At 46.7% G+C, this 22,458-nt stretch overlaps 1 protein-coding gene across 1 annotated transcript in view; it reads left to right on the top strand.

Annotated features, from left to right (window-relative positions):
* The window catches only part of LOC112250463 (forkhead box protein N3), a 49,373-nt gene extending 28,095 nt beyond the window's left edge, over positions 1 to 21,278 (top strand). Inside the window, 5 exon segments of the mRNA XM_042321796.1 lie at positions 3,665 to 3,791; positions 3,794 to 3,812; positions 10,153 to 10,211; positions 15,319 to 15,427; positions 16,593 to 21,278. Coding sequence (XP_042177730.1) covers positions 3,665 to 3,791; positions 3,794 to 3,812; positions 10,153 to 10,211; positions 15,319 to 15,427; positions 16,593 to 17,112 — 834 coding nt within the window. The 3' untranslated portion in view covers positions 17,113 to 21,278.
* Positions 21,279 to 22,458: the final 1,180 nt, after the last annotated feature.

The following is a 22,458-nucleotide window of genomic DNA, read 5'->3' as shown; positions in this document are numbered from 1 at the left end:
GTGATGAATCACGCTTCACCATCTGTCAGTCTGATGGACGAATCTGGGTTTGATGGATACCAGGAGAACACTACATGCCTGAATGCATAGTCCCTACTGTAACGTTTGGTGGAGGAGGAATAATGGTCTGGGGCAGTTTTTCATGGTGCTGCCTAGGCCCCTTAGTTCCAGTGAAGGGGAATCTTAACACTACAGTATACAATAACATTCTAGATGATTCTGTGCCTCCAACTTTGTGGCAAAAGTTTGGGGAAGGCCCTTTCCTGTTTCAGCATGACAATCCCCCCGTGCACAAAGTGAGGTCCACACAGAAATGGTTTGTTGAGATTGGTGTGGAAGAACTTGACTGGCCTGCACAGAGCCTTGACCTCAACCCCGTTGAACACCTTTGGGATGAATTGGAACGCCGACTGCGAGCCAGGCCTAATCGCCCAACATCAGTGCCTGACCTCACTAATGCTCTTGTGGTTGAATGAAATTAAGTCCCCGCAGCAATGTTCCAACATCTATTGGAAAGCCTTCCCAGAAGAGTGGAGGCTGTTACAGCTGCAAAGGGAGGACCAACTCCATATTAATGCCCATGCTTTTGGAATGAGATGTTCGACGAGGAGGTGTCCACATACTTTTGGCTTAGTGTAGCTGACACCAGTAACCAGTCCCTCCAGCCTCACTTGTCCTGGCTCTAAAGGCCTAATTCCCTGCTACAGTGGCTGACACACACCTGCAGTAGAAACAGGCCTGGTGTTGCATCCCAAATTGCATCCTATTCCCTATATAGTGCACTACCTTTCACCAGGGCCCATAGGTCTAGTGCACTATGTAGGGTATAGGGAATAGAGTGCCATTTGAGACACTGCTCTGGTGTTGTGTGGGTGAATGAGGATAAACCAGTTCCACCTAATGGAGCTGTGCAAGAAACCTCCAGTGTGGTTTAGAGACTGGAACCAATGCATGTTCTGGGAGAGGAGTTGGAGGGGGTGAAGGGAGGAGAGGGAGAGGAGAGACAAGGGTGCAGCTGCAAAACACTTTTTTGTGGGGGGGGTTACTGCATACTGTAGGTTGGACCTCATTAGCTTACAAAAAATAATAACTCCCATTAACAAGACTTGGGGTCACTTTCTTTGCCAACAACACTCCACCACCACTACACCTCTCAGGTTAGACGTTACTCTGGGACCCATGGCAGGATGTGCTTTGGGATCGGTTTACCCTCCCCAAATACTAACCATAGCCATGAGTTTTTAAAAACAAGAAACTGATCCCAGATCAAATGTCTAGTGGTAACGTTAATCCTAATCTGCCAACACTGACATAGTTCAGCACCTCCTCTCCACCCCCTGCTGTTGCCTGTTGCCTAGGCGAGTTCTGCGCTCTGATTGGCCCATCGACCCGAGGGCTGTGGAGCTCTGATTGGCCCATCGACCCGGGGGCTGTGGAGCTGTCTGCTGATTGGTGGTTGGGGGTGGTGAGGTCAGCAGACAACTCTACTGTTGGGAGCATCGATTTAACAGGCTGCCAAGCGGCGTGCTCACACACAAACACACACACACACACACATATGCACACAAACATATGCACACACACACACATATGCACAAACACACACACATATGCACACACACGCAGTGGACTGGCGGGAGAGTGCGAGGGGGAAATTTGGGCCGGCAGGGTCACCTCTGCGGGGGTGAGATGTGAGTGATGCCATGGTGTGTGTGTGTGTGCGTGTGTGTGCGTGTGTTTGTGTGTATTCGTGTGTGCATGGTTGGGTGTACTATCATACTCTCCAGGGAAGGCATCTCTAGCTGTACTAGACCCACACTAGGGAGCTAGGCATGCTGGGTAATGTCAGACACCACAGGGGAAGTGCCTGGACTGGGTACACACACATGCCTGTAAACATATGAGGCCTAAATATTACAACCTAGTGCTTGTAATAAAGTCTATATACTCTGACCTTTAACAAACCAATGGCCTGACACAAGCCAACACATAATGACAAATGTACTTGTAATGTAAATAGATATAGATACACAGCCTTCTTACATGACATATTTTAATATACGGCGGCAGTGTCAATTGTAGCTACAGCCGAAACGAACCTTACCTGTATCAAGAAAGCCTTTGTACCTACCGCCTGTGAGTCCCTGTATCATGTAAAAACACAGAAAAAGTCACAGTGATGGGATTGATTATATTAGCTCAGTTGGTAGAGGATGGCAATTCCCAGGACTACCCACATGGAAAAGGTCGCTTTGAACTTTTGAACACACACACACACACACACACTCTTCGCACTCTCGTCACTCCATTGTCTTTTTACTGTCTATTTGGCAGGCGTGATCGGAGTAGTGAAGTATGAAGGTGCATGGCGGTTGTGTGTGTGTGTGTGTGTGCGCGCGCGTGTGTATGTCTCTCCAACGGCACTGATGGGAAGTAGACGTCTTCATTGGGCGGGGGAAGTTCTAAAATAGAACAGCACAACCCCTCTGGAATGGAAAACTCTCCTTCTGTCTTAACCAAGTGCTCTGTGGTGATGTTTCAGTTTGGAAAATGGAAATATCACTGCAATAACACACACACACACACACACACTATCACTGCAGAGAATATATTAAGACTAATATGCCTTTAAGACATATCTTCTGATAGAATGTACATTTGTGTGATATGTATGAGTCCCGGGGTGATGTTTGAGAGGTACTGTATTTCCGGAGTTTTCCTAATGGATTCAGTCATGTTCTGTTTCAATGTGCTTCATCTGGTTGGGATCTGGTCTGCAGCACAACTCTGTAAGAAAGTGAAGGAGAAGAGGGGCGAGAGAGAGGCAGAGGGAGGGAGAGAGAGAGAGGGAGAGAGAGAGAGGCAGAGGGAGGGGAGAGAGAGAGAGGCAGAGGGAGGGAGAGAGAGGCAGAGGGAGGGAGAGAGAGGCAGGGGAGAGAGAGAGAGAGGGGAGAGAGGAGAGGAGAGAGAGAGAGAGGCAGAGGGAGAGAGAGAGAGAGGCAGAGGGAGGGAGAGAGAGAGAGGGAGGGAGGCAGAGGAGGGAGAGAGGCAGAGGGAGGGAGAGAGAGACAGAGGGAGGGAGAGAGAGGCAGAGGGAGGGAGAGAGAGAGAGGCAGAGGGAGGGAGAGAGAGAGAGGGAGGGAGGCAGAGGGAGAGAGGCAGAGGGAGGGAGAGAGAGACAGAGGGAGAGAGAGAGAGGCAGAGGGAGGGAGAGGGAGAGAGAGATAACATCAGGGGGAGGGAGGGAGAGTGAGAGAGGGAGGGGTGGAGAGAGAGAGGGGGAGAAAGTAAGAAGAGAGAGAGAGTGACAGAGAGACTTTGTGAATAGAACTAGGGGCATTAAGTCGCTGACAACAACAGAAAGACAGGACATATGGAGAGGGTTGTGGTGCTGGATGTTGACTGAGCTTGTGCTTTGGACCTGTTTGTTCTGCTCTGTGTCTCTGTGTTTGTTTGTGGTCTGGTGTGTCTATGATGTAGGCTGGTTTTCCAGGGACAGTGGATACTGAGAGCAACAACTGTCATGTAGCCATGGTTCAAATGGTCAATGCTTCTGTTTCCATGTTGTTAGTTATGTAATACTAACCATCCTCTTTTCTCTCTGCCTCTCTCTCTCTCTCCCTCACTCTCTCTCTCTCCCTCACTCTCTCCTTCCCTCTCTCAGAGTATAGGTAAAGGCTCGTTGTGGTCCATAGATCCAGAGTACCGAAACAACCTGATCCAGGCCTTGAAGAAGACCCCGTACCACCCCTACTCCCCAGGACTGGTTACCCCCTCCACCTCTCCCCCACCTCTCCTCAGGCATATCACAGGTAGCTTACATACCCCTCACACTCTCTTCACACACTCTCTTCATTCTGTCTTTTACACCTTCTTCATATCGTTCACCCACTTCTTCCCTCTTTCCCTAAGGCATATCACAGGTAGCTACACACCTCTCGATCACACACACACACACACACACACACACACACACACACACACACACACACACACACACACACACACACACACACACACACTTCCCTTGTGTCCCTTATTCTCTCCCTCTCTTTTTGACCCCTTGCCACCCCAATTTGTCATTGACACCCCCCAGTTTCCCCCGTTCCTTCCCTTCCCTTCCTACCTCCTCACATCCCCCTCTTCTTATCTGCTTCTATAATTCTTTGTTCCCCCCTTTTACAACTCTGTCCCTCTCCCTTACCTTCCTTTCCTCCTCTCTTCTCTCCATTCTCCCACCTCTCATTCCTCTCGTTTTCTCTCCTCTCTGGTCACCCCAGTGGGTAGCTATGTCAGAGAAAACCACTATAAAGCTTTTTCAGTTTTTTCTCTCTTTCTTCTCTCCGGCCCTCCATCGGTCAGCCAGTCAGTGGGCAGGTTGGCTCGCAGAACCACTGGACTGTGTAAGACCGAATAATTGGCTCAGTGTAAAACGTAAAAGTGTCATTTTTAACAATGAGGGATGGGGAGGTGGAACAAATTGGAGGCCAGTTTCCAGATGCTGGTAGAAAAGGGAAAAGATGTCAGTTTCTCCATGACATTATACGGCATGAGAAAGAGGAATAAGGCGAATACGTTTTCTATTGACAGAGACTTCACGCCCGGGGTCCCTAGTGGCCCTCTGACTCAGTAGCCCACATGCACACAGAAGAACCCATGTGTGGAAACGGACAGGGCTATTGGAGAGGAGGCATGTTTGTCTGTGTCCTTCAGTGAGGGGCATTGTGATGGTATCAAAGTCAGGTCAGTGATTATGGTACAGAGAGCGTGCAGAGGGCTTTGTGGGGCCAGGATTATCTCAGTGGTGTATACAATGGGTGGGAGGGAGGGAGGGAGGGAGGGAGGGAGGGAGGGAGGGAGGGAGGGAGGGAGGGAGGGAGGGGGAGGGAGGGAGGAGAGGGAGGGGGGTGAGAGGGAGGGAGGGAGGGAGGGAGGGAGGGAGGGAGGGAGGGAGGGAGGGAGGGAGGGGGGAGGGAGGGAGGGAGGGGAGGGAGGGAGGGAGGGAGGGGGGAGGGGGGGAGGGGGAGGGAGGGAGGGAGGGAGGGAGGAGGAGGGGGAGGGAGGGAGGGGGAGGGAGACAGATTCACATGTGTTTTCTTTGTCTACCTCCATTGTTGTGCCTCAGAGAGCTCACATTTCTCAGTTCCACCTTCCACCAATGACTTACTCTGCTCCTGAATGATTGTGCATGGCATGCAGAACATTTAGGGGTTCCATGAGAGGGAGGATGGGAAGGAGGAGGAAGAGAGACAGAGTAGAGCATGCTGGGTATCAGGTCAGCTCCCTGGCGCATTCCTTCACACCCTATCGGCATCTGGATGGGGGAGGAGGGAAGCGAGCAGGGAGGAGAGGGAGTCTCGAGGGACTAGAGAGGGAGAGAGCGGGAGGAGGGCTGAACGACCGTCTGCCACGAGTTAGCCCCTCGCGAGACGATTAATGCATGGTTGCCTAGGCGACGGGAACGCCTCCATGGCAACACATGCGCTGAGACAGGTGCAGCCACACCACAAATCTATTTGTTGCCTGGCGGGAGAAGAAAAGAATTAGAAAGAGAGAGGGATAGAGGAGAAGAGAGGGAGAAAGAGGGAGAGAGAGGGATAGAGGAGAAGAGAGGGAGAGAGAAAGGGATAGAGGGGCAGAGAGGGAAAAAGAGGGAGAGAGGAGAAGAGAGGGAGAAAGAGGGAGAGAGAAAGGGATAGAGGAGAAGAGAGGGAGAAAGAGGGAGAGAGGAGAAGAGGGAGAGAGGAGAAGAGAGGGAGAAAGAGGGAGAGAGGAGAAGAGAGGGAGAAAGAGGGAGAGAGGAGAAGAGGGAGAGAGGAGAAGAGGAAGAAAGAGGGAGCGTGGAGAAGAGAGGGAGAGGAGAGACAGAAGAAAATAGAGGGGGACAGAGAGAGAGAGAGAGAGAGAGGAAATAGAGGGGGAGACAGAGAGAGAGATGAAATAGAGGGGGAGACAGATAGAGAGAGAGGAAATAGAGGGGGAGACAGAGAGAGAGAGGAAATAGAGGGGGAGACAGATAGAGAGAGAGGAAATAGAGGGGGAGACAGATAGAGAGAGAGAGGAAATAGAGGGGGAGAGAGAAGAAATAGAGGGGGAGACAGATATAGAGAGAGTGGAAATAGAGGGGGAGAAAGATAGAGAGAGAGAGGAAATAGAGGAGGAGACAGATAGAGAGAGGGGAAATAGAGGGGGAGACAGAGAGGAAATAGAGGGGGAGACATAGAGAGAGATGAAATAGAGGAGGAGACAGATAGAGAGAGGAAATAGAGTGGGAGACAGATAGAGGAGGAGACAGAGAGGGGAAATAGAGGGGAGACAGATGGAGAGAGAGGAAATAGAGGAGGAGACAGATAGAGAGAGAGGAAATAGAGGGGGAGACAGATAGAGAGAGAGGAAATAGAGGGGGAGACAGATAGAGAGAGAGAGGAAATAGAGGGGGAGACAGATAGAGAGAGAGAGGAAATAGAGGGGGAGAGAGAAGAAATAGAGGGGGAGACAGATATAGAGAGAGTGGAAATAGAGGGGGAGAAAGATAGAGAGAGAGAGGAAATAGAGGAGGAGACAGATAGAGAGAGGGGAAATAGAGGGGGAGACAGAGAGGAAATAGAGGGGGAGACATATAGAGAGAGATGAAATAGAGGAGGAGACAGATAGAGAGAGGAAATAGAGTGGGAGACAGATAGAGGAGGAGACAGAGAGGGGAAATAGAGGGGAGACAGATGGAGAGAGAGGAAATAGAGGAGGAGACAGATAGAGAGAGAGGAAATAGAGGGGGAGACAGATAGAGAGAGAGGAAATAGAGGGGGAGACAGAGAGAGAGGAAATAGAGGGGGAGACAGAGAGAGAGAGGAAATAGAGGAGGAGACAGATAGAGAGAGAGGAAATAGAGGGGGAGACAGAGAGAGGAAATAGATGGGGAGACAGAGAGAAGAAATAGAGGGGGACACAGATAGAGAGAGCGAGGAAATAGAGGGAGAGAGAGAGAGAGAGAGGAAATAGAGGGGGAGACAGATAGAGAGAAAGAGGAAATAGAGGGGGAGACAGAGAGAGAGAAGAAATAGAGGGGGAGACAGAGAGAGAGAGAGAGAGAATTGGGGAGAAAGAACAAAAGAGACAGGCAGTTAGCGCAAAAAAAATATGTTATCGCCGTGGCAACACTTAACTCTCCATGGCAACAGCAGGTGGCTCAGGGCTGTATTTTTCTGTTTGTGTTGTTTTTGTTACCTGCTTTTGTCCATCTCTGGTTAAAACATCAGAGAAGAGAGAGAGAGAGAGAGAGAACAGGAGGAGAGGTTCTAGACCTCCAAATCCGCTCTTTCTTCCTGTCTTTCAGATGGGCTCAGGAACAATAGAAGAGCTAATATTACACCGTGACTTTACTCTCTCAGTGAGTGGTGTAATGAGAACAGCTCAGTAAAGTGGAGTATAGTGTCTCTCTGGGGCTAATAGAAAATAGTGTCTCTTTGCTCCTGAAGGAGTTGAGTTTGTTCCGTCTCTAATCTACTTTGTCTCTCTGTAGTCCTGGAGGAGTTTGTTCAGTCTCACTGTGTCTCCTAATGGTCCTAAAAGGGTTTGTTCAGTCAGTCTGTACTAAGCCTGTAAAGTAGCTGCCCACAGCACCAGTAAGTCTTGGACAGTCCCAGCTGAAACCTTCCGTGATTCACAAAGTCAAGTCTGTGAGAGCTCACCGGACCTGCTCACTAATCTGGATCCGAAGACCACTGAACACTGTCTGCAAACCTTACAGCTCCGCTACAGACTTGAGAGACTTACCTCACCTTCTCTGTGTGTGTGTGTGTGTGTGTGTGTGTGTGTGTGTGTGTGTGTGTGTGTGTGTGTGTGTGTGTGTGTGAAGATGAACATGACCATTAGCTACTAAATACTCCGTTAGCAGAGTAATGATCGGCAGGAGAGTGTGCTTGTGTGTGTGTGCGAGCGTGTATCCTCGCCTGTGTGCGTCTTTGTAAGTGTTATGTGCGGCTGTTTGTCGTGAGTGTGCTTTGTGCGACTGTGTTTGTGTGTGTGTGTGTGTGTGTGTGTTGGGGGGGAAGTCATGAGGAATCACCCCTGTGGACCACATCAGTGGAGCAGTAATTCTCTGTGGTAATCACAGGGGATAGAATAATGGCAATGCTTGGATATAATCACTGTCATCAGGATCACAGGCTTATGAGCTCAAATTCCTGCTTTCCTTTCAGTTTGTCTGCGTCTAAAATGGAGCCCTATCCCCTCTCTAGGGCACTACTTTTGACCAGGGCCCTGGTTATAGGGCGCCACATGGGACGCACCTTTTCTGTCAGTCTGGCGCGGCCTGGAGCAGAAACTTACATGATCAAATGATTGACCATCTTTCTCTCTCACTCTGTCTGTCTGTCTGTCTGACTCACTCACTCACTCACTCACTCACTCTTTCTGTCTGTCTCTCTCTCAATTCCATTTCAATGTAATGACTTTATTGGCATGGGAAACATATGTTGACATTACCAAAGCAAGTGAACTAGATAATAAACAAAAAAGTGAAATGAAGAATACAAATGTGCAGTCAACATTACACTCACAACAGTTCCAAAAGAATAAGGACATGACAAATGTCATATTATGTGCAAGTAGTTAAAGTACAAAAGGGAAAATAAATAAACATAAATATAGGTTGTATTTACAATGGTGTTTGTTCTTCACAGGTTGCCCTTTTCTTGTTGCAACAGGTCACAAATCTTGCTGCTGTGATGGGACATTGTGGTATTTCACCCAATCGATATGGGTGTTTATCAAAATTGGGCATGTTTTCGAATTCTTTGTGTATCTGTGTAATCTGAGAGAAATATGTGTCTCTAATATGGTCATGCACTTGGCAGGAGGATAGGAAGTGCAGCTCAGTTTCCACCTCATTCTGTGGGCAGTGTGCATATAGCCTGTCTTCTCTTGAGAGCCATGTCTGCCTACGGCGGCCTTTCTCAATAGCAAGGCTATGCTCACTGAGTCTGTACATAGTCAAAGCTTTCCTTAAGTTTGGGTCAATCACAGTGGTCAGGTATTCAGCCACTGTGTATTCTCTGTTTAGGGCCAAATAGCATTCTAGTTTGCTCTGTTTTTTTGTGTTTTTTTTTCCAATATGTCAAGTAATTATCTTTTTGTTTTCTCATGATTAGGTTGAGTCTAATTGTGTTTCTGTCCTGGGGCTCTGTGGGGTCTGTTTGTGTTTGTGAAATGAGCCCCAGGACCAGCTTGCTTAGGGGACTCTTCTCCAGGCATCTCTCTGTAGGTGATGGCTTTGTTATGGAAGTTTTGGGAATCGCATGGTTGTAGAATTTAACGGCTCTTTTCTGAATTTTGATAATTAGTCTAATTCTATTCTGCATGCATTATTTGGTGTTTTACATTATACACAGAGGATATTTTTGCAGAATTCTGCATGCTGAGTCTCAATTTGGTGTTTGTCCCATTTTGTGAATTCTTGGTTGGTGAGCAGACCCCAGATCTCACAACCATAAAGGGCAATGGGCTCTATAACTGATTCAAGTATCTTTAACTGATATGTCGAATTTGATGTTCCTTTTGATGGTATAGAAGGCCCTTCTTGCCTTGTCCCTCAGCTCATTCACAGCTTTGCTGAAGTTATCTGTGGTGCTGATGTTTAGGCCAAGGTATGTATAGCTTTTTGTGTGCTCTAGGGGAACCAGTGTCTAGATGGAATTTGTATTTGTGGTCCTGGCACCTGGACCTATTTTGGAACACCATTATTTTTGTCTTGCTCAGATTTACTGTCAGGACCCAGGTCTGACAGAATCTGTGCAGAAAATCTAGGTGCTGCTGTAGGCCCTCCTTGGTTGGGGACAGAAGCACCAGATCATCAGTAGACATTTGACTTCAGATTCTAGTTTGGTGAGGCCGGGTGCTGCAGACTGTTCTAGTGCCCTCACCAATTTGTTTATTTATATATATAGATATATATACGTTGAAGAGGGTGGGGCTTAAGCTGCGTCCCTGTCTCACCCCACGGCCCTGTGGAAAGAAATGTGTGTTTTTTTGCCAATTTTAACTGCACACTTGTTGTTTGTGTACATAGATTTTATAATCTCTCTCACTCGTTCTTTGTCATTCTCTCTCTCTCCCTTCCCCACCTCTCCCTCTCTCTCCTCTCTCTCTCTTCAGTCCTCCACTATGGCCAGGGAGTCCCTTCTTAAGAAAGAACGGAGGAGTTATCTTACAAGGTAGGCTACCTTTCTGCATCGCTGTGTCTTGTTTGTGTGTCTGTCTTAATCTCTCTCTCTCTCTCTCTCTCTCTTTCTCCCTCTCTCTCTCTGCTCGGATGCCAACTCCTGAGTTCTGAATTATTTTTTAGAAGGCACCTTGAGAATACCAAGTGCTGCATCCTGACACTTGGCAACATTTCAGAGGATGCTTCTGTTTGACAGGGCGTGTTTGAAAGTTTAAAAAAAACTCTGCTCTGATCTGAAGCTCGGGAAGGCATCATGTGATTTTTTTTCACCTCCACTTTAGCTTTCCATAACCCTCTCTCATCCACCCTCCCTCTCTCTCTCGTCACTTTTCCTCTCTCATCACTTTCGCTCTCTCCCCTCACTTTCTCTCCCTCTCTCCTCTGACATCCTCCCTCCCTGTCTCCCTCGCTCTCCCTCTCCCCCTCTCTTTTCTCCCTGGTGGGCTGGCTGGCAGTTTAAATGGACATTCAATCCCAATCAGAGTGCACTCTGGGAGTGTGGTGGGCCAGCGGTGCTCTAAATGGGGGAAATGGATACATTAGGCGTCTGGGCCGTGTCCTCCATCCTCTCCATCGCCACTCCTTGGCTCTGATAATGGAGTAATGGTCAAGGAGCCGGCGTGGAAAGCATCTGAAGGGCCCAGTCTCCCTACAGACCTGCCTGTGACTGATGGGTCCGGTGGGAGGGAGGGAAGGAGAGAGGGAGGGGTAGAGAGGGGAGAGGGAGAGAAAAGGGGAGAGGGAGAACATTGATCATTACTCCATTGTCAAAAAGGTGGGATAGGTGGGTAGATAGTGGACAGAGAGAGTAAGAGGGAGGGGGAGAGGTGGGAGGTAGGAGAGAGGAATAGAGGAAGAGAGAGGGATAGAGGGAGGGAAGGAGGGAGAGATGGGGAGAGGGAGGGAAAGAGGGAGGAGGAGGGATGAGTGAGAGGTGGGAGGGAGAGAGGAATGGAGGGAGAGGGAGGGAGGAATAGAGGGAAAGAGGGGGGAGAGATAGTGAGGGAGATAGGAATGGAGAGAGAGAGGAAGGGAGGGAGGGAGAGAGAGGGGGAGAGAGTGAAGGGAATGAGAGAGAGGGATGGAGAAACAGGGAGGGAGAGAAAGAGAGATGAATGGAGAAAGAGGGAGGTGGGGTGGAGAAAGAAAGAGAGCGGTAGTATACAGTAGGTGGATAGAGAGTGGACAGATAGCCACTATTAATTCAATTCATTTCAAGAAGATTTATCGGCATGGAAAGTGTAGGAACGTACATTACTCTACTAGCTCACTATCCTAGTCCCACAGCCCACAGCCTTGGGCTATTCTAAGCTGTGCTGAGTTGAAACCCAGTGGAAACTGTCTACATGCTGATACTGTATCTTCCACATGCTAGCCCTGGTTTCCATGTGATGCTAGCCCTGGTTTCCACGATGCTAGCCCTGGTTTACACGATGCTAGCCCTGGTTTCCACGATGCTAGCCCTGGTTTCCACGATGCTAGCCCTGGTTTCCACGATGCTAGCCCTGGTTTCCACGATGCTAGCCCTGGTTTCCACAATGCTAGCCCTGGTTTCCCCATGCTAGCCCTGGTTTCCCCATGCTAGCCCTGGTTTCCCCATGCGAGCCCTGGTTACCCCATGCTAGCGCTGGTTTCCCCATGCGAGCCCTGGTTACCCCATGCTAGCCCTGGTTTCGCCATGCTAGCCCTGGTTTCGCCATGCTAGCCCTGGTTTCGCCATGCTAGCCCTGAAACAGTTGCTTTCTCAAGGTCTGCTGGGAATGACCTTTAACCCTGAGCTCTGGACACTGCGTCTGAACCCTCCGGTTACAAGCTTGATGTAGTCATAGCGTGCTAGGAATATGTGGCCAAATACTAAACTTTTGACTACTTTAATACACATCTAAGTGAATTTGTACCAATACGTTTGGTCCCCTAAAATGGGGGGACTACAGTATGTATTAAAAGTGCTGCAATATTTAAACGGTTCACCCAATATGGATGATACCCTCAAATTAAAGCTGACATTCTGCACTTTAACAACAACATAATGGTCACTGTCCCGATACTTTAAGAGCTCACGGTATATATTCTCTCTCTCTCTCTGTACCGCCAGGGTGTATAGACAATGTGAGCAGTGTTTTCTCCCAGCTTCTCAGCAGCATATGTCTCAGGCTTTATACCTGCAGAGACGGCATGCCTCCGAAGTTGGAAGACATGAGTCACCGCTATACATAGCATGGCTGCATGGGAGACTAAGCGGGGGGGGGAAGGAGAGAGAGAGAGAGAGAGAGAGAGAGAGAGAGAGAGAGAGAGAGAGAGAGAGAGAGAGAGAGAGAGAGAGAGAGAGAGAGAGAGAGAGAGAGAGAGAGAGAGAGAGAGAGAGAGAGAGAGAGAGAGAGAGAGAGAGAGAGAGAGAGAGAGAGAGAGAGAGAGAGAAAGAGAGAAAAGGGGGACAGAAAGTAAGCAAGCAAATGAAAAGACCTACAGAAAGAGGGAAACATTTTGTATAAATGGATAGGAAAGATAGACAGGGAAACAGAGAGAGAGTCAGTGGACAAATCGAACAGAGAGTTGCCTGTGTATCCAGGCAGGGCCAGGGTTAGATTAGGCAGAGCTGGGCCAGGGCCAGGCCAGGGTTAGATTAGGCAGAGCTGGGCTAGGGCCTAGCCAGGGTTAGATTAGGCAGAGCTGGGCTAGGGCCAGGCCAGGGTTAGATCAGGCAGAGCTGGGCTAGGGCCAGGCCAGGGTTAGATTAGGCAGAGCTGAGCTAGGGCCAGGGTTAGATTAGGCATAGCAGGGCCAGGCCAGGGTTAGATTAGGCATAGCAGGGCCAGGCCAGGGTTAAATTAGGCAGAGCAGGGCCAGGCCAGGGTTAGATTAGGCAGAGCAGGGCCAGGCCAGGGTAGAGTGTGCAGTGTGTCTATGGGGTAAACAGGGTCATCTCTTAGCTGTGTACTCTGCCTCTGAGGCTGTTGAACACAGAGAGGTATTTCCTGCCTCCTCCGCTGAAGCATGATCTACTGCTCTGTGGCATGTGGAATGGGAGCCGTCTCCACGGCAACGGAAAGCCCTCCCTGCCGCCGGAGCGAGAGAGAGACCCAAAAGGGGGAGGGAGAAAGCAGAGGGGGATGTTGACCCAGAAAGACCAAGCAGTAGCACACACATTGACACACACAAAGATAGTCGTGTGCACACTTTCACACACACACATACACACACACACACACACACACACAGCGAGTGATCAAGATTACAATGGAGATAGTTTGCAGACAGGCAGGGACTTACTTATAAGGATAACAGGAGCAGCCCTAAAGATATCAGGGTCGGCCCCACAACCAGAGTCAATAGGATTAACATGGATAATGGATGCGGGCTAACAGTCAGGGGCTAACAGACAAAACCCTATAGGTACAGTACAACAGAGACACTCTTTTACGGTACATAATGCATGTATATTGCACATAGGCCTACTTATTCATAAAATGGCAGACGACAGCTACTGTGATGATAGGGCCAAATGTGTGAGTTCACATGCTTTAAAAAGAAAGAAAAAAGAAGAAGTCGCAGACAAAAGCAAATGGTGGTCATCATTTCTGAAAAGCACACTGACCCCAGAGATCCAGAGAGAGACGTGGATGACAGCTATTTCACTGAGCTGAACTGGGGCGTCTGTCCGTGAGCCGAGCTGAGCAGCCAGCCTCAAATGACTGGAGCCCTGGCTCACACACTTCCTCTTTCCCTCTACCGTTACCTCTGTGTCTTTCTCTCTACCCCTCTTTATTTAAACACCTATCGCTGTCTCTCTCTCTCTCTCTGTTTTCTCTCTCTCTTTCTCTTTTCCTCTCTCCCACTCCCCTCTCTCTCCCTTTCGCTCTCTCTATCTCTTCCTCTCTCCCTCCATCGATCCTCTCACTAAAGAAAGCCAGTGCTGTGTAAGTTAGGCAGAACAGAACACAGTGTACTAGCCATGCTTCCCAGAAACACACACACACAATATCCCCCATCCCCCACCCCCTTGACAAGGTCTAGGTGTTGGATTAAATACGTTTTCTTTTTGACAACCAAATCTCTATTTTTGATGTAAATGGCATGTTGTAGACACCTTTTTTTTTGTGATTTCACATTTTTGAGAAACTTACCCCAAACGGCAAACTTCCTGAAAAATCATGAACAAAGGCTCCAAAAACCCCCCAAATACATCCTTTTAGAAACAACACAGCTCTCAGTATAGTGGTGCAGGTCTGTTAGTGATTGTGTCATCCCGAATTGTGTCATCCCGAATTTCATATTTCATTTTGATGCGACTCGAGCGATACCTCGTCGTCCATTCTACAGGTAAATGCCATAACAAAAGAAACACTTGAGTAAATGAGGGATACAAAGTGTATTGAAAGCATGGCTGCTTCCAAACAGGAAGTTCCAGACACTTGTAGAATCTATGCCGAGGTGCATTGAAGCTGTTCCGGGTCGTGGCGGCCCAACACCCTATTAAGACTCTATGTTGGTGTTTTGGTAGTTACCTGTAGCAGCAGGCTACACATATAACGGAACAGCTGGGTAGGGGAAATGGCTCGAGTTGCGCAAAATGGTATATAACATTGCGGATAATGTTCCGAATGACACAATTTCACGTGTACAACATTTAAAAAGACACGCATCACTATACTGGGAGCTTTGCCGTTTCCAAAAGGACATATTTGTGTGTTTTTGGAGCCTTTGCTCATGTTTTTGCAGGGCCCCCATACTACACAATGAGGATGAGGAAGGGATTTGCTATTTGGGGTAAGGTTCTCAAGAACAAGAGAAATCACAATAAAGGTGTCTGGAGCAATTTCCATCAAAAGTAGTGATTGGTTGTAAAAAAAGAAAACGTCTCCTTTAAGGTCACTACAATGCCTTATGATGCAGACATGATTTATTATTGTATTTCCCTGACGTCTCCTTGAGATCTTAACAATTAGACTGCTTTATGTTGTGTTCTGTGTGTATATGTGTACCCTATATATGTATATGTATTTGTGTGCATTTCTGTGTGTGTTTTATGCTGTTTTGTGGTGTGAATTTGTTAGTATGTATCTCTATGTAAGTCCTTATGTCTGTTCCTCTCTCTGTAGTTCCTCAAGGCGTGATCCAAAATGGGGCCCGCATCAGGAGCCAGGGTCTGTTTCCTGTCATCCGACCCCTACCCATATGCTCCGTGGGAAGCAGGACCACTGCGATAAGGTCAGTGAAACTGTCAATGATCACTCGGCTGGTTATGACGATGAATTTGACCTGGATAATACACACACCTCGACACCAAACTATATTTTTCCACCATTTACATAATCGTACGTCAATTTGTTCATTGTACTCAAAACTGGACACGTCACACAAAGGTGTAGTACAGTGCCTCATGCTCCTATTGAGTTCAGACGCAGGCTTGCATCCTAAATGGCACCCTATTCTCTACATAGTGCACGACTACCCTATGGGCCCTGGTCAAAAGTAGGGCACTATGTAGGGAAAAGGGTGCCATTTGGGAGTCATGGCCCAATCAGGTGTGTTTATACAGCCTTCACAATGGTTTATTCCTGTGAAGAGCCTTGTGATTCAGAGAAGATTTAGGAACAGGCCTGGACCTGCTCATCCATCATGGTAGCATGGGAGTATGAAGGGACACACACACACACACACACACACACACACACACACACACACACACACCACACACCACACCACACACACACACACACACACACACACACACACACACACACACACACACACACACACACACACACACCACACACATGCCATGTCATGAATTAAACATCCCCACAGGCAAGGCAGCAGCTCACATAAGGTATGCACTGAATATTTGATCATATAAAAGTCCTTCCCATGAGAGAGTAATATGCCAACAGACTGTCCTGCTAAAAGAAAACAACGTTTGATCCAAGGGAGGGTGTGGCGTGGGCGGACAGCAGGACTATTTTGGATTTATAGGATGGCGTGGTGCTCTGATCCGCTTTTATGGTATATCAAATGTACTATTGTGACGACACAGTAACTATACAAATATGTGTTTGAAAAATGTCAACCCAAATGTGACTACTTATCAAAGGTATGAGTTTACAAATGCAGTAGCCGCGTGTCTGATGATACTATGGTGCAGCCAAAAGCCTGGCGCACAGGGCTAGACATGTACTACAGTCTGTAGAAACAGTAGACAAGTGTGATATATGTCAACAGTGACTGTAGCCTGTCCCTTTTGTGAACTGTATGGGCTCTGGTCAAAAGTAGTGCACTGTATAGGGAACAGGGTGCCATTTGGGACGCGAACTAAATGTAGTCTGTTCACATTAAGACTAACTGTAGCCTTCTGATCTCCTCTGTGTCTCTCCAGGTCAGCTCTGGGGGATTACCTGACCCAAGGCAACATCGGCCACCCCTGTGACTCTCCCTCCCCCCCTCCCAGCGACGACCTCCAGGAGGACCACAACTACAGCACCGCCAAATCCCCCAGCATGCCCTGCTCTTCCCAGGGGCCCTCCACGTTAGACGATGACGATGACATCATCGCGGTGGAGGTCGGCGTCCACCGAGAGGTCAAATCGGAACCTCAAGAAGTCCCGCTGGACTCTGCCTCTGTCTCCTTCCTCTCCCAGCATGCCCGGCGACGGGGCCTGCCCTGGACGAAAAACCGTCTACGGGCCCTGGGCGACACGCTGCCGCTGAAAAAGCGCCGTTCAGCAGCAGCAGCGGTGGAGAAGCCACCGTCGGAGAGCGATGACGAGGAGATGAAGGAGGCGGCGGGGTCGTTGCTTCACTTGGCGGGCGTCAGGGCGTGTCTCAACAACATCACTAACCGCGCCGCCAAGGCTGCTCAGAAGGAGAAAGAGCAGAAAGAGGCCCTAAGGAACTAACTAAGGCCTACACATCTGGTCTACACACCAACCACCAAGACCTAGAAACTAATAGCTAAAACACACTGCAAAGACCAACGTTGAAAAGCAGCGGGTGTCCGCAGAGTGTTGCAGGGTGTGTTAACCAACACTTGCTGGGTGTGGACGAACGGTGGAGATTCAACATGTAGAATTGTCGGGAATGAACAGAAAACGACAGCAGATATTCTGGTCAGAGGCGATAGGCTGGTCACCCGCTGCTTTTAACAGTTGGTTCTCACGGTGTATTTTGTCTCTAATGCCTGATTCCCACTATAGGGCCGACCCTAACTGTAGCCTATACTGTGCTGGCTCGGATATATTCTTTTCAGATTTTGCTTTCCAGCATGGTTCCAGCAGCAATTATGGTGGATGCGTAACCAGGCCAGCCCAGTACAGCTCGGTTTGGCAGTAGTGTGAAAAGGGTATATGGCCAGGCCTGAGCGCAGAGAGACCTACAGTAGGACTACACACCAGGTCTACACACCGACCAACCAACCACCAACAGGCCAAGAGATAACGTTATTAAGCATTAGTCTCAATAGACACTACTCCATCTCTCTCTCTCTCTTTAACCTTTAACCTCTATCTCTCCTCCAGGGGCATTAGGAGAATCCTACTTATTTATGGCAATATCAAAAATCTGTTTTTACTATACGTTTCCTGTATGTTTCAACACTAACTCTGATGGGTAATTGATTCTCACGTGTCTCTGTTGATGTTTTTATGTTGTGTAAAGGGGATGCAAGCCATAGAAAAACACATTTTTTTGTCACTAATTAGGGAAATACATGCTAAAAAAAATAGAACCATTGAGGAGAATAGCTGAGCGTTTTGTGTCATCTGTAACTTGTCAGAAGTGTATCTGTGAATTTGTAGCAATCTTCCAGTAATGTAAGCCAGGAAGTTGAGCCAATGATACTAACAGATTGAAAACTGTTCAAACTTGCTGCTCACACACGTCATCCTACGCCCATGAGCACAACATGTAAGACTGTGCCAAAGACGAGCGACCGGGTTGCTTCAATGTAGCCAATCTGACAGCTTACAAAGACAAACATAAAAGGCATAGCAAAAGACAGAGATCAGAAGACCTGTAGAGAAGAGATAGGAGAACACCATAAATGTCTCAATAATTGTAAAATCCATTCTTAAAGAATCATGCTCTTATTTCTATTCATTACGGTGATTTCTATCACCAATAGTAAAAGCATCATTGAGAATGGGCATGATTCCTTTAAGATCACTCCTTAGTATTTAAGCATAGTTAGAACTATACTGTTAATCTACTGTTCAGTTTTTGGTGCCATGGTGATGACTTAGTGCTGGGTCAGAGGCAATATACTGCATCTCATCTATCTTGTTCTTGTTTCTCAGCTGCGTTTGAAATGTCCTCCTATTCCCTTTTTAGTGCACTATTTTTGACCAGAACCTCATGGATCTGGCCAAAAGTAGTGTGTTATGGGTTGATGGGCTCTGGACAAAAGGAGAGCACTATATTGGGAATAGGGTGCAATCTCAGACATACAGTAGCCTAGACGTCCCTGAAACTCTTCCAGTATTCCTCTTCGACAAACGTGAACACCGGTTTAAATATAACCCATGCTACGACACCTGCCTATCATTTTTACAGACTCAGAAAACTATATACATAAACTGTGGATTCGTTGTTGTTTCTTGCAATTCTGTTCGTATTGTTTCCCCTTCTTCCTCTACCCTCATAAAAGTATAAGCAATTTGTCCAGTCTGGACAACTCTGTAAAAAGGTTAGAAAATATTTTATTTTTCCTTTCTTAATTGAAGCAATTTGACCTGCAGGACTTTCTCAGTTATATTGCATGGGTGCTTGTAAATAAGATGCAAAAGTAAATCTTTTTTTATTCAAAGATCATGTAAGATAAACAATGTATTTAGCATGAAGCATGACTTATTTTCATATAAACTTAGATCCTAGAAGAGAAAACAAAGGTTTTGCCACCAATTCTTATACACTCAATTTTATTTAATTTTATTTCGATTTAAAAAAAAAAAATGTATTGATATTGTATTTCTTCAGATGAGCGGGCTTTTAATGACATATCTTCTTCAGGGAGACATTTTATGGGGAAATCACTCTGCAATTATGAGGCCCGGCTACTCTGGGCTTTAAGTACAACAGACCTGGGTTCAAAAACGATTTGAAATTATTTCAAATAATTGAATATGTGCTTAATTGAGCTTGCCTGTTGCAATGCAACCAATAGTAAAGTCCCAAAAGTGCAAACCCCGCCCACCTGGCACCCCAGCCAGGCTAAAGCAAACTGTAAAATGATTTGAAAGCTTTCAAGTGGTATTTGAACCCAGTCTGTTAGCTCTACGGCTAGATGGATCAACTGAAAAGCCTCTACTATGGCCTTCAGTCTTCTTCTGCCTCTTAAACAATAAATGTGTCAGTGTTCTAGTGTTGTTCAGAATATATCAATAGTGTGTGTGAGTGTGTGTGTGTCCAACAACCATACACCCTTTAACATTGTGCCTGCCCTCCAGACTTAATTGTATTCCGATGTCTTTAGCTGACATGTTTTCATATTGAACAGCACATATTTCTTTATTTCTGAAAGTGTTTTCTCTCATTTTGTTCTGTAAATGTGTTACCATTGGGTCCTAGTTTTCTCCTCCCTGGCAGACACTTCCCTGTAAATGGAAGGAGCATTATGGACCTGTTTGACATGGAATTTAGAATTTGTCAGAATGTTCCACCGTTTTAACTGGCTCCAACTAGCACAGCCAAACCTTTTGTTGAAAGTTACCATAAACTGACTGAGGATGTATGTACATAGAGTGGAGTTACTGTACATGATGAACACGTTTCTGTACAAACAGCAGAGGTAATTAGGGGTTAGAAAGAGGTTGTGTGCAGACAGTAGGGAGAGGCAGAGTCAGAGAGAGCCAGACTCTGGTTCGGGTTTATGGGAAAGACTGAGAGTGACTGACAGCTAGACTGGGAGTTAGACAAGCAAATGACAGCAGAGTTCCATTGTCATAGTATTCTATCAACTTTGATACGGAACACTGACTATTCTATTGAATTCAATGTGTTTCTTCTATCAATGTTGACATGAAATAGACTCACTCCCCGTATACCTCACTGCCATCTCCACTTCCTCTCTTGACACTAGAGAAGTGTTATTGTGTTACAGGTCAAGCCCTCTGTGTTATTTGCAGTAGGAAGTCAGTGAACTGGTGACTAATAGTAGAGTCTGCCGTGGCAAGTCAAGGAGAATGTGTTGCTTAAGTAACCACCATCTCCTCCAGTGACTCACATGGTGACTGTCCCAAATGGCACTACTTTTGACCAGAGCTAATAGGGCTCTGTTCAAAAGTTGTGCACTATATAGGGAATAGGATGCCATTTCGGACACTTCCAGTGACATGCAGGGAAGGAAGGTGAAGTTATGACCATATAAGGGTCTGCTTGACAAATGGAACGATCCCGGGAAATAGGACTGAGTCATTTAATGCAAAGGGAAGAAAAATAAGAAACTCTATCACTGCCTGAAAAGCCCTCCAATGAGAAACAAATGTGTGTATTTTATTTGAACTAAAACCTGCCAAACTAAACCGTGCTCAAAGTGTTCATCCCAAATGGCAACTCATTCCCTATATAGTGCACTTTTCTTTCAAAGGTAGTGCATTACAAAGAGAATAGGCTGCCATTTGGGAGTTGCCCAAGGCAAGCCTGCCAGCCAGTCCGCCATTTTGTTTTCTATTAACGTTTTTTTTGTTGTGTTTGTTTACTCTGACAAGACGTTACAATACTGCCACGTTAATGACTATTTGAGAAGGGTCGGAAAGCCATAGAATAGAGATGTCAAACGCAAACAACTATGTTGCTCTATGAGAAGAATCGATGTAATGCAGAGTGCACCCAGCTTGGTTGGTTTTCCAATGAATGTTTGATTATTTCCTTGTTGTGCAATCACATTGCCAAAGAACGATTTCAAACGATTTCAGCGATTTCATTCATGTAAATATCACGTTGTCCAATACCGTGGCAAAAAAAAAGTAGAAATGTTGTTTTTTTCTTTTCAATTTTTCTGAAACCTTCAATAATGTTTATGTGGTGTATTGTCTTCCAGTTGCAATGATTAAAGTTGACCTGAACTCAACTCCTGTGCTTGAAAGAGACCATGTCATAATTACATTCAATTGAATTGAATTGGGTAAAAAACATTACCACGTTGTATTCCCAGAGGACAGCGCTTAAAAAGTAGTAATTAAAGCACTTGGCCCTCGCTAGTAAAAACAAGTAAAACATCTAATGGTTAGAAGACAAGACAAAGATTACAAAACAACAACATTACATTCATATTAGTGAAGAAAACTGCCACCATCCATTGCACCTCATCCCTAATCTTAAAAATATAACCAAACCAACAGTAGCAATAAGCATGTAATATCCATGTTATTCACATCAACTCAAATCAGCCCACACAGACCAACTAAAAACGAAACATATTCTCTGTTACAGAAGTGCGTCAGAAAAGCAAGCAAATGCTTCAAAGCTCGGTTGAACCCTTCACATAAGTAAATTGCTCATTAGGTTATTGAGACCAGTGCCTGTGATTGGCTCTGAAGACCGGCCCCTGTTATTGACCTCATATGTTCACATTAACAAGGCTCAGAACATAGCAAGACTTTTTTCAACCTGTTACTTAACTATTCATTCACTTCCTGTAATCATTAAAGTCCAATACTTTTGATTAAGTGTCAGTTGATTAAGGGCTATAGCTCCTTCTTGTCACTCAGTCAATCTGATGGTTGCCATGATGGAGCCATGTGGCAGAGGGAAGGAAGGCCATTCATAATTAAAGCCAAAGACTACAGGCTTTAATCACCAGCCACTGCCTCCCCGCGCAGCACAGCGCAGCACAGCACAGCGGCCACATATCCCTCCACCATGCGCTACAACTGCATGGAGCCAGTCTCTGTTGCTATGCAACTGCAGCAAAGAAAGTGCAAGTATATTTCTGTACATCTTTAAGGGGCATCTTTCCACTGACCCAGTTGCCTGAGGCAAAACAAAAAGTGTCTTAACACGCCATTATGTCTGTCTGCTATGTTTCAGTTCTTTTGGAAGTTGTCCGTCACCACTTTCACAAGGGCCGTTTTTGAAATGTCAGTTCATCTTCAAGACTTTGCCTGTGTAACGTGACATGTATGAGCAGTACATATTAAAAGTAATATCCACAAATGTGAGGGCTCTTTACCCACCGAAACGGATGAATTAAATGAATACATGGTATTCGGGGGCCAGTCTTGTAGGAGAGGAGAATATGTGTGCAGTGG

This window comes from Oncorhynchus tshawytscha, linkage group LG05, assembly GCF_018296145.1.
Source record: "Oncorhynchus tshawytscha isolate Ot180627B linkage group LG05, Otsh_v2.0, whole genome shotgun sequence".
Classification (NCBI taxonomy): Eukaryota; Metazoa; Chordata; class Actinopteri; order Salmoniformes; family Salmonidae; genus Oncorhynchus; species Oncorhynchus tshawytscha.
The sequence above is the reverse complement of the archived record's forward strand: the minus strand, read 5'-3'. Positions and strand labels throughout refer to the sequence as shown.